General features: G+C 30.6%; 4 protein-coding genes and 1 long non-coding RNA gene across 9 annotated transcripts; 2 read left to right on the forward strand and 3 right to left on the reverse strand.

Moving 5' to 3' along the window:
* The first annotated feature begins 277 nt into the window (after window positions 1-277).
* Window positions 278-4,510, forward strand: Larp7 (La related protein 7). 2 transcript variants are annotated; one of them, XM_015329375.2, is made up of 6 exons: window positions 278-1,471; window positions 1,603-1,857; window positions 1,963-2,309; window positions 2,389-3,414; window positions 3,548-3,692; window positions 3,783-4,510. In XM_015329375.2, exons 2-6 carry the CDS (start codon window positions 1,608-1,610, stop codon window positions 3,935-3,937), a joined length of 1,923 nt encoding a protein of 640 aa, XP_015184861.2. In that variant the 5' UTR covers window positions 278-1,471; window positions 1,603-1,607; the 3' UTR covers window positions 3,938-4,510. The 2 variants fall into 2 exon arrangements, with proteins under 2 accessions (XP_015184861.2, XP_089030661.1); XM_089174535.1 differs by lacking the exon at window positions 278-1,471 and having other exon boundaries at window positions 1,720-1,857; window positions 1,988-2,309.
* Gar1 (Gar1 ribonucleoprotein) lies at window positions 4,448-6,373 on the reverse strand. Of its 2 annotated transcripts, XM_089174538.1 has the most exons (5): window positions 6,302-6,373; window positions 6,099-6,150; window positions 5,640-5,782; window positions 5,229-5,469; window positions 4,448-4,835 (listed from the first exon to the last, which is right to left on the reverse strand). In XM_089174538.1, exons 3-5 carry the CDS (start codon window positions 5,768-5,770, stop codon window positions 4,539-4,541), a joined length of 669 nt encoding a protein of 222 aa, XP_089030664.1. In that variant the 5' UTR covers window positions 5,771-5,782; window positions 6,099-6,150; window positions 6,302-6,373; the 3' UTR covers window positions 4,448-4,538. The 2 variants fall into 2 exon arrangements, with proteins under 2 accessions (XP_089030664.1, XP_015184876.1); XM_015329390.2 differs by having other exon boundaries at window positions 6,099-6,346.
* A 367-nt stretch (window positions 6,374-6,740) lies between these two features.
* Window positions 6,741-11,405, forward strand: LOC107070852 (uncharacterized). 3 transcript variants are annotated; one of them, XR_016177278.1, is made up of 5 exons: window positions 6,741-6,755; window positions 6,940-7,088; window positions 7,310-8,681; window positions 10,553-10,770; window positions 10,833-11,405. It is a non-coding gene; the product is annotated as an uncharacterized LOC107070852 (long non-coding RNA). The 3 variants fall into 3 exon arrangements; XR_016177277.1 differs by lacking the exon at window positions 6,741-6,755 and having other exon boundaries at window positions 6,894-7,088; XR_016177276.1 differs by lacking the exons at window positions 6,741-6,755; window positions 6,940-7,088 and adding an exon at window positions 7,095-7,251.
* Window positions 8,443-13,162, reverse strand: LOC107070844 (uncharacterized). The gene is made up of 2 exons (XM_015329382.2): window positions 11,454-13,162; window positions 8,443-10,465 (listed from the first exon to the last, which is right to left on the reverse strand). The coding sequence occupies exons 1-2, from the start codon at window positions 11,709-11,711 to the stop codon at window positions 9,023-9,025; spliced, it is 1,701 nt and encodes a 566-aa protein (XP_015184868.2). The 5' UTR covers window positions 11,712-13,162; the 3' UTR covers window positions 8,443-9,022.
* A 137-nt stretch (window positions 13,163-13,299) lies between these two features.
* LOC107070834 (methanethiol oxidase) lies at window positions 13,300-17,784 on the reverse strand. The gene is given in 9 exon segments (XM_089174537.1): window positions 13,300-13,481; window positions 13,575-13,697; window positions 13,776-14,109; window positions 14,217-14,254; window positions 14,256-14,475; window positions 14,560-14,863; window positions 15,653-15,832; window positions 15,917-16,077; window positions 17,614-17,784. Coding segments are annotated over 9 exon segments (1,428 nt in total). The 5' UTR covers window positions 17,630-17,784; the 3' UTR covers window positions 13,300-13,429.
* Window positions 17,785-19,052: the final 1,268 nt, after the last annotated feature.

Raw genomic sequence — 19,052 nt, forward strand, 5'->3', positions numbered from 1 at the left:
GATGACACGAGTCGCTTTCATATTGGGCCACTCCGGCGTGCCCGCCAACTTCGGTTACACTCGACTTCTTTCGACATCCCAAACACACGGACATGGAAAACTTTCATTGTGTGCAATCCCAGTGGCACAGGAAGAGGGTAAGATTTACCCACGATCTGACAGGACTGGGATAGTCAACCATGGGGTGTCAGCACCGAGCAGGTGCGGGACGCCACAGACTTCTGCTTTGTTACCGCGCATTTTTAAATAGATTTTACAAAATCTAATATCTGTAAATAGTGATTAGAAAATATTTTTAAAAACTTAATGAAATTAAAAAAAAACTAATTATTATTGTAATATACAAATTTGCAATAATTTAGGTACACAATTGTGCCAACGTACTGTTGGTCGACACAAAGACAGAGGTTGAGACGTATCACTTTCTTTATTTATTTAATTTTCACCCACTTGAACAACTTTTCACTGAACAAAGCTTTCCCATTGTTTCTATATTTTTTTCACTTTGCATTTACAACGATAAATTCATAATAATAATTATAAATGTATCTACAAAAGTTTATAAAAATCGAATCACTATCCACGTTAGTTCAGCAGTTTTATAGGTTATATTTACTAAATTACATTTGACTACGTAAATAGTTGACGTTTTATAAACTGCAATATTTTTAACTACACTAGTCATCAGAGACATTACATTTTCCAACTCACTCTTTATTTGTCACTTCACTCCGTTTACAACTGCTAATTTCATATTCTTTCCTCTTGCTACGCTAGCGTTATTGTGGTGGGTTATTGAACTATAATTTGCTGCTTGCTGGACACTTTTTCAAATTTTCTCCCATAAGAGATGATACTCCTTATCTCAATCCTCCATACTTTCCATTCGTATTTGCAAGTTATTTTCCTATGTCGATTGTATGGTAAGTAGTGGTAAGGAGTAAAATCTCTTATGGAAGAAAATGAGAAAAAGTGTCCAGCGTTTTCTGTCAATAACAGTTCAAAAACCTTCCAGAATGGCGCTGGTGTAGACACTTGGTATGGTATGAATGTAGCAATTGTAAATGTATTGTAATTATTTATTTCTCAATCCTATTCTAATAATATTTGGCGCTTCCTTTAAAATTTACCATATTGCTAATGTGGCGCCACCTCAATTGGTTAGATTTCGACGGACACTTTTCATATACAGAGATGTTACTCCTGAGATAATCGATTGGCCTCCTGTTATTTAGTTGCGTGATTCTTTGATTCAACTTTACAGGATCGTCAGTATATTACCAAATGGCGCTTTGATCGCTAAGGATTTTGATCCAAGATTTGTTTCGCTAATTTTATATATTCGTTGAAATTGTTTTTTTTTTTCTGATAATTTTCAAACCTACATAAATTAGTTAACCTAAACTGTATATTAAGTGTTACTTGTTTACCGTTTGGTGTTATTGACATAGTGAAATAAAATAGAGAGAAGGTAAACAATAATAAGATGATCATTTGCAAACATTTAAATGTGTTGATATATCGTTTAAAAGAAAATACGTTTAATGATAATTGTGTGTAACATTGGAAATATTGAAGCATTCATTTTGTTACTTTGTATAGTTACAATGGTCATGGAAGAACACCATTCTGATATGGAATTAGCAGCAGAAAAGATTCCAGTACCGCAAGTACAAAAACCAATTGAAATGCCATCAGTCGAAACAAAAAATCAAGTTAAAGGTATATCACATAATAAACCAAGATTTAGAAAAACGGCATTGCACGCAGCTATACTCAAACAAATGGAATTTTATTTTTCCGATGCAAATTTAAGTAAAGATCGATTTTTGGGAAATCTTATTAAGGAAGATCCATGTAAGAATAAACTTGATTTAATATCTTATATCAATTTGTAAGATTGAAGTTTTATTTAATCAATAAACTAATATTGAAAATGATATATTATTTTTTTTTTTATAGATATTGATCTCAGTGTCTTTACTAGATTCAACAAAATCCGAGAATTAACGACAGATATAAACAGGATAGCTAAGGCACTCGAAAAATCAACAATGTTATCTATTTCTGAAAATGGTTTAAAAGTTCGTCGTATAACTCCAATTAAACAAAAGGAAAATACAGAAGATTGTACAGTGTATGTTCAAAATTTACCACCGGGTACTACTCATGATTGGTTAAATTCTATTTTTTCTCGTTATGGAAATGTTGCATATGTTTCCTTACCTCATTACAAGATCAATAAAAAAATAAAAGGATTTGCTTTTATAGAATTTGATACACCAGAAGAAGCTGAAGAATGTCTTAAGGTAAATAACATGAAATAAATATTATTATAGTTATTTCCAAATTTTATTATAATTATAATGTCAATGATTTACATTTTAGGATTTTAAAAAAATGGATTGTCTCTTACCGTCACATTCAGATCCTGATGAAATTTTAAGTATTACTACTTTTGATAATACTGAAAAAGATGTAACTAATACAAATAAAGCAATAAAAAGGAAACAGGATGAAACTAACTCGTCTAATGATATAAATTCAGATGTAAAGATGTCTCGTATTATCGAAATGGAAAGTGAAAAGAATGAGAATAAACTTGTTAGTTCAGAAAAAAATAACACTGAGCCAAAAAAGATTAAAAGAAAACACAGTTCTGTAACTGATGAAGATACTAAAATTGCAGATGACAAGATTGTTTTAGTAGAACCAGACAGTAAAAAATTAAAAAGATACAATGAACATGAAAATGAAACTACCAATAATCATTCATGTGAAATTGAACCTCAAGATGAAACTACAAATAATCATTCATGTGATATTGAACCACAAGATGTAATCTTCAATGAGAATAATGTCTTACAAAAATCAGATGAAATGAATTTAGACGAATCGAGTGAAGAAATAAATGAATTATCCAAAAGACCAAAGAAAAAAATTAAGAAATCTAAATCCGAAAATGACATTAATGTTAATGAAATTTCAAACAATGATGTTAAGAGTGTAGATGTAGTTACAGAAAATGTTGAAACAACTGATGATGTTGTCGATAATAAAAAAACTGTAAAGGATAAAAAAATGAAACGTAAACGTAAGAGAAAAAGTAGGATTGATGATAATAATATAAACAATATGGGATTACAAGTAATGGCTAAAAAACATTGGAAATATTTAAGAAATAAATATTTAGAATTGCAAAGAAGCAAAATGAAACAATTGAAGCAACATTTGAAAAAGACTAGAAATCAGTGGAACAATTTTGATAAGACAAAATCAGATAAAGAAGAAATTGAAGAGAAAGAGAAAATATCTAACGTAGACAAGACTACTATGCGTTCATTTTCTTTTACACCAGGAGTAATAGTAAAAATTAAATTGGATGAACCATGTACGGATACGAAAAGTTTCAAGGTTTGTACAACATAACGTTTATTGTATGACATTAATTATTTTTCTAAAAAAATATTTAAATATTATATATTATAATTATAAAACAATTCAAAGCATTTAGTAAAATTGAATTATACAAAACAATATCATTTAGGCGGAGTTGAAAGGTAATAACAGTGTAAAATACATAGACGTATCAGAAGGTGCAAGTGAAGCTTACGTTAGATGTGACACACCAGAATCAGCTCAATCATTTGTTCAAAAATCTAATACAGAAAATAATATGGTTATACTGAAAGGTGAGATTTTGTAATATTTTGTAAATATATGTAAAATATATTATACAAATTAGTACAACAAAGTAACATCACTTTATTGAATCATTACAGACGAAGATGAACGTATCTATTGGGACAAAATATTGCGAGATAGAGAAGAAAAATTAGGTAAAAAGGTTCGAGTTAAACAAAGGGGAAGAAGTAAACTTCTTAAGAAAGCAGAGAAAGAATTAGGAAAACATATAATATTTGATGAAGTTGATTAAATTTATGATTTCTTGTGTGTATCGTAAACATATGTTCTTGAAGATATAAATGAAAATATTTTTTTTTTTGTTATGATATACATTAAATATTACTTTTATTTACACTATAATAATTAACGCATTGAATGCAGAGTTGAGTTGATTTTGTACTACTTTTCGTTTAAACATCACACTGCAACTATCACTCGGTAAGATGCTTAGTTATAAAAAGTGTAAATAGAACATAACACACACCGTCGCAGTAATGATTATGTTTTATTGTCCTTTTGGGGCTACAGGAATAGAGCAGCCAATGTAAAAATGTAAAAAAAAATATAAACAACAAATAATCACTATCAATTCCCAAGAAATTCTACCAAACTTTTGTAAAAATCAGGTCCAAAATTTCAAGCAGCGAAATAGAAGTCTATATAGTAATAAGAAAATATACAGAATGTGTAATTACTTTTGGTTATGTTGAGAAATCTTTAATACAAACGATTAAAGATTATAAAATCAAATGAATAATAATTAAAATTATACAATACTTTATATTTGTTTTAGTTCAAATACATTTTTATATATAAAAATTAATGTCATCTTATCTAAAATATCTTACAATTTACCATCTTCCTCTACCACGTCCTCCTCTACCAGAATCACGTCCAAATCCACCACCACCACCTCGTGAACCTCCTCTAAATCCTCCTCCTCCTCCTCCTCTACCACCACCACCGCCACCACCTCTACCGAACGAACTTCTTCCTCCTCCTCCTCCTCCTCCTCCGCCTCTACCACCTCGTCCACCGCGTCCTCCTTTACTCACACGTCCACCACTGACACCTCCTCTCTTTTTTTCACCTGGAGGTTTCGGTAAAAACCTTTGCAAGGGTAACAATTTTGCTGGATCTATGAAAAGCTGAAATATAAAGTATGTTTTTTAATAAATAATTATTAATCAAATGATTAATTATTATACATTAGGGTGGGTCAAAAATATCTTTTCAACGCTTAATTTAATCGCCAAAACATAAGACACCATTTTTATAGAGTTATAAAATTCATAAACAAAAATGAAATTTGTCTGAAAATAATCAAACTTAAATCTTCAATATCATTCAAATGGTGAGGTTTACGGAAAAAATATAAGATACCTTTTTTGTAGAGCATTAAATTTCCTACAAAATTTGTCTAGAACATTTTTCTGTACAATCAATTAATGATGAGGTATGAATTTTATTCTATTGGACTGAGAAAAAATTGATTTTTTTGACCCATCCTATTGTACACATATATAGGAAAAAAGTCTTACCTGTGTATTCTTTTCAAAACTAGATGCTTTAATGTTTTCTGATAATCTTATTGATACATAATAATCTCTAATATTTCCAAATATTTCATCTATCTTTCCTATTTGTTGTTTATTTTCTGTAAAGATAGGTGCATTGAAAAAGGGAACTTGTTCAATATCAACTTTTGCAACAAGATCATCTTGTGCAGTCCATGTAAAACGACCTAGTGGAGAGATTGTTTCAGGAGGGCCTTGATCATACCTAGAAGCATTTATAAAACTAAGTTATGAAAGAAATAGAAAATCAAATAAACAAAACATATTATATGGACCATTCACAGACAGGCGTAAGTAATTAATTCCAATTAGAAACCTTTTTTACAATAGTATTATCACACACATACACCGCTTGATTAATTATTAAATTATTACCCTCTTGAACCTCTATCTCCACCACCTCCACGTCCGCCTCTACCACCACGAAATCCTCCACCTCCTCTTCCAAATCCTCCTCCACCACCTCTACCAAATCCTCCACCGCCACCGCGACCACGAAATGACATATTGGTATTTTTCTGTAGTAAAAATAATTCTTTAAAATATGTTTCATTATTTTTATTTTTTTTATAATAAAAGCTAGTTTGACGAAAACAAAAATTGTTTCTATGTTAAACATCAAACTTTTTAACCCACTCACGTATATTAACTAATACAGTAATAATAAAATCTAAAATAAAATATTATATTCTTAATTCAATTTTTAGGTTAAGTTTGGTTATGGATACTAAAGAATATATTTTCACATATTTTTAACAAAATATTTCATTAATTTATATATATACATATATATATCACTTGGGTGATGTGTAATTAAAAATTGTTTATAAATACCTGTTATAAAATAATATTATTTTATGTAGAATAAACCACGTGTACTGCTGATCTTAAACACAAAACAAACGAAATAAACTGACACGAACTGTTATGAACTTATCAATTATTAATGTATTATTTTATATAGTTTTTTATAGTGTAAAAATTTAACATTAATATAAAATAATAATATATATTTAATTCAACGCTAATTGGCATACATGATGATAATATTTGTAGAACTTAATAAACGATAAAGTAAGATTATATCTATTTAATTTTATTGGTGTTTTTCGTCATTACGTCACGCCATCTATGACACGTGCAATGCACCTTTAAGTACAGAATAGTTTTTTAGTTAGAAAAAAAATAAATACAAGAAGAATTTTCTTTATTAGATTTATTACTACATATCATTATTAATATAATTGGTAAATAAAGAAATAATCTCATTTTGAATTTGATCATATTACAAACAGTAATTTGTATATCTAGTTGTGGCAACCCTGATCACAGGGTATTCTGGTTGTCACGGAGGATAGATATACTAACACAGAGAGTCTCTGCGTTACATTGTGAAACACTGTCAAACATTGCCAAACATCGCTTGAGGTTTCTAAAAATTTCCTTAAACTTTTATTTAATTTCACGTTTCAACGCAACAAGACTTCCCGCGTAAGTATTTAAACGAGTACTCTGCGAAAAGCAGCGCGCCCTACTGGCAAAATATCTTGTCTCCTAAATTGATACCGTTCTTTCAACATTACGTTCGGACTCCTGATATCTATCCTTCGTGATACAAAATATGAACTGTGTACAATCTTTTTGTAGGTTAAGTTACATTAAATTAATTTTATAGAAAAGAAACGTGTGTGTATATAATATATATATATATATAAAAGAGAATATACTCTTTTCAAAATTTAGCGCGCTTGATATGCTCTGCGCGCGCATTACGTCACCTGATAGCAGCCTCGTCGAGTAATCGAGGATATGGCAGAAATAATGGTAAGTCAAAAACAGATAGATAGAACAAAAGAAAAAACACGTGTTAATAAAAGTTATTAAGAATAAATTATTATAATTCAATTATAAGTTAGAGTTGTAAAGAGAGACGAATAATTGACTTTAATTGTCGTTTCTCTTATTTTACAGATAATTGGTGAACTTTGTATGTGTATATATTGTAAATAATAACATCAGTTAAAATATAACCTCTTATTTTACAGAGAAACAAATTTGGTTACTTATTCTAACAACTTTATAATATAAAATAATATTATAAAAAGACAATTTTCGTGTCAAAATGAGACTACAATTTGAATTTAAAGCTGTGGCTTCTCCAAGGGATAGTAAAACTACAGTGATAGCCGTCACCTCAGTGGCAACAGAACAAGGTGAAAGGTATGCTATACCAGGAGAATATATCTATGGAGATTTTCATAAAGAGCTGCTGGGGACGGATGCTTTTAAAAAGGTAACGGAGTCATTAGAAAGACGGCATGATGAAGTGAGGTTATGGATAACAACGTCAAAAGAATTGAAATAGATATATGTGGATGATGAAGGAAACATGCATTTTGGTGGAAGATTTTTAAAACAAATAGCTAGAGAAAGTAATAAAGAAAACTCAGATTTGACAAGAATATTGAAACAAATTGTGAAAAAATTTGCGTTAGGAATATTTAACTATAAAACATGTAATATGAGACAATGGTTAGACACATTTGAAATGGAATGTGATTGATTTAGTATAGGAAAAGACAAAACCAAAATTGAATTATTGAGATCACTTTTAGATGAAAATCTGCAAGATTGGTATACTTCTACAGTAATAAAAGAAGAAAATGAAAATGATTGAAATAAATGGAAACAGGTATTAAAAGAAACCTTTTCGTGTAAAGGATGGAGTAGCAGAGCATATGCTCATTACTTTAAGTACAAAGAAGGATCACTAGTACAATATGCAATAAAAAAAGAACGATTATTATTACAGATATAAAAAAATATGGATCCAGATACAATAATAGATAGGATTGCATTTGGTTTGCCAGAATTTATAAGAGACAAAATTGACAGGGATGAAACAACAAATACAAATGATTTAATTAATGAATTACAAAAGCTTGAAGGAACAACAGATGGAAGGAAAATATACAAAAAAAAAGGTAAATCAGAACAAAGAGTTAGAAATGAAGAAAAAAAACCGTGCAAGGACATGTGAAGGTATGGGTAAAGGTGTAAGATACCACTCAGAGGAAAAATGCTGGTTTAAACTAGAGAGGAAAGAAAAAGCTAAAGCTATAGGAAGCAATTCAGTACAATTCCAAACAAAGATAGAACACTTAAACAAAGATAAAAAGACTAATGTTTGCAAAAGACTAATACGACGTTGGAACTGTTAGTGAATATGAAGCTAGAATTGACTTAGTAGTGGAGAAATACAGCAGTAAAAGACCATATAGATGCAATATGGAGGACAAAAAAGAAATAGAAAAACAAATAGTCAAAATATTAGAGAAGAATTTAATTGAAGAATCTTATAGTCCCTTTGCTGCACCTGTCACGTTAGCATAGAAAAAAAAAATGAAGGAAAGACACGTATGTGCATAGACTTCAGAGATTTAAACAAAAACATTGTACCTCAAGCACAACCATTTCCTTTAATAGATGATACAATAACAATATTATATATATATATATATATTTTTTTTTTTAGTCAATCTTATAAAATGATTTTTATTTTTAGATATAAATTATACTCAGATAATGATTATTTTATAACATGATTTTATTTTTCATCTTCTAATTTACATCTTCATCCTTTAAAATATTATATTTATTTTTCATCAAAATTAGGTTAATAATTAATTTTGAATCATATCAGGTATTTATTCTATTTTGAATATTTTTCTCTAAGGATTAGAGAATATATCCTCAATTTACAAATGTTGTAAGATTAAATTTTCCCATGAATATTTAGCTTTACTATCGATGACATCGGTTTGAATATTTTTCTCTGCAAGTGTTTGAGTATATTGATTATTTAAAATTAGACATTTTTTTCTACACGCTTGTTTTTCGCACAATCCATTATAGTTGTAAGTGTTTTTATTATTCTCATCAATAACAACAGTGTTTTCATATCGATGAATATTGGGTGAAAATATTACTCCGTTCCAATAATCTGCATCATTGTTATTTTCCAATGCTACTTGTGTTCCAGTACCTATGATTTGCCAAGAGTATTTAACTTCACATTTATTATTAGAAAATTGTCTTTGATTTTCTTCTAGGATGTTATCTAACAAAACTTTTGAAGTTTGCGAGCTTGTGCCTATAATCTGCCATGAGTATTTTATTTTACAATCATAGTCAGCTTTCATGTATCGTTTGTTTTCTTCTACCTTGCATGCTCCAATTAAGCAAGCATTTTTTTCAGGTATACATGTACGATTAATGTTTTCTAAAGAATAACGAATTTTGTATGAATTATTCTTTACATTGTTAGAAAATTTATTTTGTCTGATATGCAAATCTGAATGACTTGTTTTTATATCAGAAATGTATTGGGTAGATCTATTATATTGGATTACACTCATTGATCTTTTTATGCCTTTTTTTTCTTCTATACTGCAACATAAATTACACACTTTAGGATAATACATTTGTAATAATTGCGTTTCGTTTTCATAATTGACAATTTTCATCATATGTTCACTATAACTGTTATACAATCTATTTTTTACTTTGTCTTCTTTTCTATTATCATTAGTGCGTAAATCAGGCGTAATAAAATTGCAAAGAAATGATTGATACATTGGAGGAATTAATAAATCTTTCTTATTATTATTAGTTTTCATTTCTAAAAACATGAATTCAGCAGTTTTGGGTAGATTCTTGTTTTCTATATGATTAAGATTTGATATTACAGATTTCATATAATTTCTATTTGTACTTTCTTTCTCTTGTTGACAACAAATATTTGAAGTCATTGGCAGTGACATCTTGGATTTATGTAATATATTTTTATTTTTATTAAGTAAAGTGTTTTTCTTAGCAGAAGATTGGGCTTTATCAGATGATTTTTTATGTGCTTCCTTATTTTGTTGTTTATCGGTGTATAATTCTAATGTAGAATTAGGAAAGGATTCTTTATAATAATTAATGACTTTTTTTGGGGAATAATATTTACTACTGTCTGATGAATTTATCGTGTTTGGAAACGTTAAAGATTTAATTTGATTCTTGTCTGTTAATCTTCTTGATTTATAAGATTGCTTTGTAGAACTAGAGATATAATTCTTTTGTAAATCTAATTCATCTTGACTAATTTTGTTTGGATGTTGCATCTTGTATGACTTGTTGTAAATTGGATTGTATACCTAAGATATTTGAATTTATAAACTTATTATGATCATATCAATGAAAGCATAGTATTGAAAGAAATATTTGATCTATTATGCTTATAGGGGAAGCAGGGGGAATAGCGCTCTCCCTGGGTAATGGCGCTCACCTCTATAACTTCTAATCTACCTGTCCTCTAACAGGTAGCGATTATATCAATGAAAGCATAGTATTGAAATAAATATTTAATCTATTATGCTTATAGGGGAAGCAGAGGGAATAGCGCTCTCACTGGATCATGGCGCTCACCTCTATAACTTCTAATCTACCTGTCCTCTAACAGGTAGCGATCATATCAATGAAAACATAGTATTGAAAGAAATATTTGATCTATTATCCTTATAGGGGAAGCAGGGGGAATAGCGCTCTCCCTGGGTAATGGCGCTCACTTCTGTAACTTTGTCAAAATGGAACATAGCAATACGCAACGTCGCATGAAGCATGGGGGGCGAGGTCCTCTAACAGGTAGCTACGCGTACGGGAAGTCAGTTCGCGGCCGGTGACTGTAAATTGTGTTTCTCCGTTTACGGTCGTGCTGATCTAATTTTCGATAAACATAAAACATAAGTTCCTTCCAAACAACATTTACAATGCTGACGAGACTGGTATCATTACGGTGACAGACTCAGGAAAGGTGCTCGCCGAAAAAGGACAAAAAAGAGTCGGATCTGTTACAAGTGGCGAACAGGGAAGCAATAAACCCCATTACCCCTTAGCCTGAGCGGCATTACCCCAAAGTCAGGGGCAATGGCGCTCAAGCCTGTTTTTTTTTTTATAATGATTTCCTAATTCTTATAAGTCAAAGATAAATACATTTGGTGTTAAAATGTTGATTACTGAATAGTTGAAGAACTTGTTATTTTTTTCAAATTTTGAAGTACCATTAATATTTTGAAAAATACAGTGTATTTTCCTTAAGTGAACGCCATTTCCCCTTTCTACCTTAATTATTATTGCAGTATTCACCTTCCATTGTTGTTGGTTTTTATTTTGAAAGTCGTGCGATGGGCTTTGTAAAAATGATAATGTAGGTCTGTTTTCATACTTGGATAGTTGTATTATAGGTTTAACATTTGGCAAAGAACAAATCTTGGGAAACATTTTTGAAGGTAAGAACTTTAAAGTAGGAAGCATTTTGTTTTGTTTAAATAATATTATATCTGGCTTAATATTATATTCCACTTTTGTAAGATCATTTTTATCTTTCCTATTTTTTTTTACCATTTTCCTGTTTATAGGATAGATAAAATAATAATTATTTAATTTTCAACTCATATAACTAACATATCTAATATTTATATTATCTCTTTGCACTCGAGAGGTGAGTATCGTTCACCAAACGATTCAACGCCACAACTCCAGAGGTGACTTTGTTTGGTGCGGAGATTTGATGCGATTTACAAGAGTACTGGTCACGGAATAATGTCAGCTACGTTTCTTTTTTTCAAACGAATTTAACAGAGACAGATTTAGTCAGATTTTTTGGATGCATCATCTAAAAACAATCCAAATAAAAGATGCAGGTCCAAGACCACGTTTACAGATAGTAAGCTACTTTCTTGACTATATAAATTCTAAACTTTTGAAATATTTTACACTGGGAGAAGAAATTTGTGTGGATGAATCCACTATCAAATTCAAAGGTCGAATTTCCTTTATTTCTTAAAATCCGAAAAAACCAAGTAAATGAGGTATTAGAGTTTACACAATGGTAGACACAAATATTGGATGTATCTGTAATATTTTTCCTTATTATGGAAGTCTTATCACGGAGAAATGTATAAAATCACTAAACAACAGAGAGAACAGCCGCTTAATCACTTGCGGTATGTGAAAATCTTTATTTCGTCAATTGACTAGAGATTTTTGTCAGACACGTGTTCGAGCTTCGACTTCAACCTCCAATTTCGAAAACATCCGCCTAAATGGAAAGCTGCATAACATTCTAACAGGAGTTAGGAAGAATTGCAAAGTCTACTCTCAAAGAAATAACCCCGGCAAAAGATTTTAAGCAACATACTATTGTGATACTTGTCCCGAAAAGTCTGGCAATTGTTATTACATGAAATATCATACATATCAAAATTACAAAGCTAATGTTTAAGAAATTATCTTCGTAAAGATGTAAAGATACATTAAATATTCAAATATACAAATCGTATCCTTTGATTTTTGTGCGCAATGATTTTAAGTTGGTGATGAGAAATTCACCAAAAATGCTGTGAAATGGTCTCGAGTGCAAAAAGGGTTAAAATATTTTAGTACTCACTTCTGTACTTTCTATATTATAACTTTTTGGTACTACATCAACTTGCAGAAGTAAAGATACAGAATTTCTTCTGCACTTTGATAAGCTATCTGCAGATAATTTGATAACATTCAAGCATGCACTTAATCTTAGTGCAAATGATAATTTCTAAATATTCCATGTAGCTCGAAATTTACCAAAAAGAATATTAAAATATACAAATTTTATCCTTTCACTTTTGTGTGAAATGATTTTAAGTTGGTGATGAGAAATTCACCAAAAATATTGTGAAACGGTCTGGAGTTGCTGGTTCGTCGCGCAAAAAACGGTCTCGAGTGCAAAAGGTTATAAGACTTTAATAAATTGTAAAATTTATACTTACCAAAAAATATAAACGGATTATTAAGATTTTAAAAATCAAGTATATTACAAATAATTGTTTTGTTATTAATAAGTAAATTACTAAGAATTTGGTTAGGTGTTTTTTTTTTGTTGAAAGAAAAACAAATGTCATAAGTCACATGAGATTTTAAACATAAGTGAGATATCATAAGTCAGAGGTCCTACCGGGTTGTACGTATAATATTTTTATTTTTATAAGTAGAGATAAGAAAATATATTTTGATATAATATTATGTGAATATACTTATATTAGTATGATAAGTTGAAATATTATTTTTTTTTCTGAATATTATCATTGTTTATCGGGTAACCATATATCGGATGTGCAATCACCGCCAGGGTATCTGTTTATATTGGATTTAAATAATTTTCGTTAAATATAACATAAATTCAAAGAGATTAAACAAATATTATAATATTTAAATTAATATACTTACCGTATTTCATGAGCTAATAAAATATCATTTTTATCCTCTCCAAAATCAACCAAAAATTCTTCATCCAATTTCATGCCTCCATTTTCAACATCGACGTCAAGTTTCACCATCGTCGATCCATGTCTATACATTGTAAAAAATTTCATATTTTTAAAGTGAATTTAAAATTCAATTATTTGTATTTAAAATACCGAAACTTACTCAACGTGTTCGGGGTAAAATTGTTTATCCCAGGGTTTAAAAATGGATGTTGTTACATAAAGTCGACGTCCATCAAGACTGAGTTGTAACATTTGTGGTGAACCATATAATCTGCGTCCTTTCACATAAACAGGATCAGGTTGACTCTTCAATTCGACATCTTCTAAGACACGAACTTTAGAATCGCTTAATATGGAACCACCAAGGAACACTTGACCAGTTAATTTAGGATTTCGACGATCGGTTATATCGTATTGTCTAATATCACCGTGCAACCAATTAGATAAATACAAATATTTATCATCTAAACTTAGCAGTATGTCTGTGATCATTCCTATAAGGAATAATAATGGTAATAAATAATGAAATATAGTTTATTTCGACGTATTGTTTTTTCATATTAGAAGATTTAATCGTAGGACAAAAAGAAATTACACTTACCAGACATAAATGGTTCGATCCATCCTTGAACTTTTTTTAGGTATATCGATTACTTTTTCAACGTTCCAATCACCGTTGCTCGTTTTGTAAAATCTGATAATATTTGATGAGACTGCGCAACCGACGTAACCTTCTGCTGCTTTTGGATCGTGAAGAAATCTTATTTCGAGTGGTGCAATACCGTCATCTCCAAGATGAATGGTTTGTTTTAGTGTTCGTTCGGACCAAGAATAAATGTTTAGACTTCTACCATAACGCTCTGTCATAAAATAAAGACAATTTTAGATCATTACTCGGAATGGAACTATATTTGTCGTGGATACATTTTTAGGTCATTTCTCACTTGGATCGGCAATGTGATCAGCAAAATATCCTTTCTTAAAAAACTTTGGGGTTCCCCATTCAGAGGCTATTAGTATATCGTGATAAGGTTGATACCAGAAATCGTATCCAAATGCTGCTTTCTTTTCACCTTTAATCCAGGAGCCTTTAACTTTTAATGTTTCGCTATCGATACAAAGAAAATCACCTTGTCCGTCACCGTTAGGCTTACCCATCGTAGAAATAATTATTTCACCTGTTGGGGAACAGTGCGAAGTGTGTGGCGTTGATAAACCATATTTATGCATCTCTTCTGGTTCTAAAACCTTTATTCACGTATGTCGTCAGAAAAATTCAAATCTTTTTAATATATACGTAGGTTGGAACTTAAATAATGTCAACTATTTATTCACAACCGATACAAAAGAGTTACATGTTTGCACCTGTAACTGTCCTTCAAAGTAGTCACCAGCGTTGTGTAGAACCCGTTAGCAGAGCCTGTTCTGTTGATGGTGCGAATGGAGCGGTCTACTGCCATGTCTTAGGGACCCTATAGGTGGGACGCGCCATATACATTGCTGGGGGACAGGAACTCGTGTAGTCACGTGATTGCGCGCGAATGATTCAACTAACCACAGCCGTTAATACATACTAAAGATAAACATTGCTGCGCGATGCAACGGAAGCTGTCCCCCCACATTTTCAGCCTAGCAATGTACATGACGTGTCCCTCCTATAGGGTCCCTACCATGTCTCATTCAGTGTTACGATACGGCGTAAGAAAGCCTCTCATTCGCGCTCATAGCGCTCCAAGTGCATTTGAGCAGCTTCGTAATGCATCCATTTCTGCATTTCCGTCAATTCATGTGGAACCCATCGTAGCATTTGCTTCAGAACTGTTCCAGGGATTCGACAGGCAGTAGACCGCTCCTTTCGCACCATCAACAGAACAGGCTCTGCTGACGGGTTCTACACAACGCTGATGACTACTTTAAAGGACAGTAACAGGAGCAAACATGTAACTCTTTTGTATCGGTTGTGAATAAATAGTTGCCACTATTTAAGTTCCAACCTACGTAATATGTGTTTTTTGCTATTTTTTTGTCCACACATACCTTTTTTATTTTCGGTTCTCTCTCGTTACTAGTATCAATAAAATATACTCTATCCGACATAAGACATGGTAGTACCATAACATCTCGTTTACGTGGTAAATCGTAACAACTGCTACATATGTTCCAACCGGAATGATGAAGTTCATCTCCTACGTGTAACATTCTCAATTTGTGAATTATCTAAAAAAAAATATTAATAAAGTGTAATACCTGTAAATATATTTTTCATACTTTGTGGAATGAAAATTGTAAAGTAAAACTTACTTTACAATACGTAGGACTTTCAGGATCAATATCTACTGTTGAAAGGACATCAGGTTTTTTGGGATCAGTATGTATGCAAACAGTGTACATAATTTTTTCACGCGGTCCTTCCGCCATTGCTGTTTTAGGGCTAGAATAGCCCGGGTGACAAGTGCTACAATCTAAAATATTTCAACACTAATATTATAGTCTGTCCTGGATAAATAATAAATTGTTTTTTTTTATAAATATGGATATACGTATGTAGAGGAATAAGTCTAGATGCAAAAAGGAAAAGAAAATAAATGAGTAATCGGGGCATTCCGCGCCAAATCGGACGGTGCCTTTTAGGCACTACACGCCATTAAAGTAGCTTTCACGAATGTCATCTTCCAGTACGACGCGCAAATACAGTGGCTTTCGCGGTTGCCATATTGCAGTACGATGCGCCACTATAGTGGCTTTCGCAGATAACCTCTTTTCAAATATATTATACCTAATTTTATTTTTAATTATTAATGTAAGTAGTCAAAGTTAAGGTATGTGTGTATCATTTCTTTAAAAACAATTATAATTTAATCATCGAAAACTAAATTCCAATGTACTCGCGTAGAGAACAACATTGTTCATCGTCACACATTGTAGTTGTACCCGTTTACACCTAATTCTCGTTGAACCCTGCCGTATAGAGAAACCAGCTGTGCCTAAAAGGTTAAACATTTTTATTTTCCGCCATTTGTTGATATCTTTTAGTACCCATCGAAAAATCCTTCCTCCTAAATTTTGGCATTTTTTTGATCGAAGATATTGAATTTTCAAAAAAAAAAAAAAACAGCTCTTTCTGTGGTTTTTAGTCCGTAACTTTTTTAAAACTCATTAAGATGAAAATTACTATTCTACATAAAAGTTTTGTTTTGCAATGTACTTTTTGAAAAAAAAAAATTCAAAAAAATTATTTCAAGTGTCTTAATACGTAATTTTCGATTTTTAAACTTTAAATTGCATTTTTTAAAGTGAGTGCACATTTTGATTTTCTTCCAAATTTTTTACAGCAAACTACTACTAATTTCACAACTTTTTAGGCCGGTCTGACCGTCGGCCTTCGATAACTACTATTTTTTTTCGAGTTTTGAAAATTAAAAAAAAATGTTCTTTTTTTTATTTTATTAAATTTATTCATTTATTCCTCTCTTTTAATGTATTTTGAAACACTTTACATTTTTTTTTTTAGTATAACAAGCGTAGGGGGAAAGTCTCAATTACTGATTAAGATTAATAATTAACAAAAATAAGAAAAGCCTTTTTTGAAAATTCGATATCTTTAGAACGAATGATCAAAAAAATAGCAAAATTTAGGAGGAAGGGTTTTTCGATGGGTACTAAAAGATATCAACAAATGGCGGAAATCAAAAATAAAAATTTTTAAAACCGTCCAATTTGGCGTGGAATGCCCCAATTATTTTTAATAATTTGAAAGTTCAATTTCTAATATTACCTTTTCTAATATGCATAATAGAAAATTAAGTTATTTTATATTATGTAATTAAAATAAAAATATTTTTGTAAATATATAACGACATGGAATATGAAAGATATTTATTCAAATATAGTATAGGTTGTAAAGATATCTTATATTACGTAACTCGACACTTTCGCTTTTCTCGTAACAGTAACTTTTAAATGTAACTTTATATAAACTGTCTGAAAAAAATACTTACTGCTAGTAGTTGACATCTTGTTGGAAAAATGATCAACTCGTATAATCACTAAATTACCGAGAAAGTAGAATTTTAAACGATGTGTTGTTGACGATACGAATGAGTCAATTGCCAGTGACGGTTGTTGCTTCACTGATTTCTTCAGCTTTTTCTGCTGGCTGATAAAGTCGTTCTGTGTGTAAGTTGTGAGAGAGGGGAACATAGTATATAAGAGAAGTGGCAACCCGTTTATCACGATTAACTGAAGATGATCATAGCCGACAGGAAATGATTTCTAACATATTTATTATTGATGAAAACCGGTTAGAAAATGAAATTATAACTTTGTAAAATGATTTAATTTTATAAACCTTTGTTTAATCTATATTTTTTTGATTTTTTTTCATTTAATAATTTAATCTCTCAAACTTAAGAAAATTTTTTGGAAATATGTGTCAATCGGTAAAAATATCCCAATATATTCCTTTTTTTATATATGTTAATATATATAAATTACGTGTCACGTTGTTTGTCCGCAATGTACTTCTAAACTACTGAACCGATTTTAATCAAATTTTACACACTGTGTACAGTTTCATCCAACTTGAAAGATAGGATAGTTTATATCTCAATTTATAATCGCAATATTATTTTATTGCCAATTATTTGTTTATTAACAAAGAGTCATGATTATCTCTGTTAGTTCGATAAGATTCTAACAGATGGCGGTATAACGTAATTCGTTGATTTAAAGACGTGTATATCGGACTGATTGGGAGCTGCAGCAACGTGTGTCGGGTTATAGTAATATATATAAATTACGTGTCACGTTGTTTGTCCGCAATGGACTCCTAAACTACTGAACCGATTTTAATCAAATTTTGCACATTGTATGCAATTTCATCCAACTTGAAAGATAGGATAGTTTATATCTCTGTTAGTTCGATAAGATTCTAACAGATAGCGGTATAACGTAATCCGTTGACTTAAAGACGTGGGTATCAGACTGATTGTGTGAGTATGATATGTATGGAATATTCATAATCCTTATTTATTCATTGTCATATTGAAAATTCATCATTAGTATCTTTTTTTTGATACACATCAAATTATAAACTGGACATTGACTGGAGACATGCAGACGTAAACTTCTCTCATGAAGAATATTATAAGAAAATAAAATGGAATTTATATTTTATTAAATATTAATAAGAGATCATGTTGGTTTAATACACCTTACTTAATTGTCATCTATTAGTACACAAGACACATGTTTGAATGTGTTAAATGGCAAAATGTTTGTAGATAAATCGAAACATACTTTTTAAAAAGAAAAAATCGATCGCATGTAGAATAAAGTTGGTCACCCCTGGTATCTGTTTGTATCTCTAACTTTAGAGTTTCAACATTCACTGATTACAAGCATACGATACTAACTCGAACGTTTCTTTTGAAACGTA

This window comes from Polistes dominula, unplaced genomic scaffold (assembly GCF_049000335.1).
Source record: "Polistes dominula isolate Pdom_NZ unplaced genomic scaffold, Pdom_raw_medaka contig_68, whole genome shotgun sequence".
NCBI classification, from domain to species: domain Eukaryota; kingdom Metazoa; phylum Arthropoda; class Insecta; order Hymenoptera; family Vespidae; genus Polistes; species Polistes dominula.

Bases quoted from the DNA above. Each gene is read 5' to 3' on its own strand.
- Larp7 (XM_015329375.2), top strand. From the start codon at position 1,608: ATGGTCATGGAAGAACACCATTCTGATATGGAATTAGCAGCAGAAAAG. The intron at 3,415-3,547 runs GTTTGTACAACA...AATATCATTTAG, and splicing joins CGGATACGAAAAGTTTCAAG to GCGGAGTTGAAAGGTAATAA. The intron at 3,693-3,782 runs GTGAGATTTTGT...GAATCATTACAG, and splicing joins TAATATGGTTATACTGAAAG to ACGAAGATGAACGTATCTAT.
- Gar1 (XM_089174538.1), bottom strand. From the start codon at position 5,770: ATGTCATTTCGTGGTCGCGGTGGCGGTGGAGGATTTGGTAGAGGTGGT. The intron at 5,470-5,639 runs GTAATAATTTAA...AAATGCTTCTAG, and splicing joins GGAGATAGAGGTTCAAGAGG to GTATGATCAAGGCCCTCCTG. The intron at 4,836-5,228 runs GTAAGACTTTTT...TTTATATTTCAG, and splicing joins GTTTTGAAAAGAATACACAG to CTTTTCATAGATCCAGCAAA.
- LOC107070844 (XM_015329382.2), bottom strand. From the start codon at position 11,711: ATGGTAAAAAAAAATAGGAAAGATAAAAATGATCTTACAAAAGTGGAA. The intron at 10,466-11,453 runs GTGAATACTGCA...CAAATATCTTAG, and splicing joins AAAACCAACAACAATGGAAG to GTATACAATCCAATTTACAA.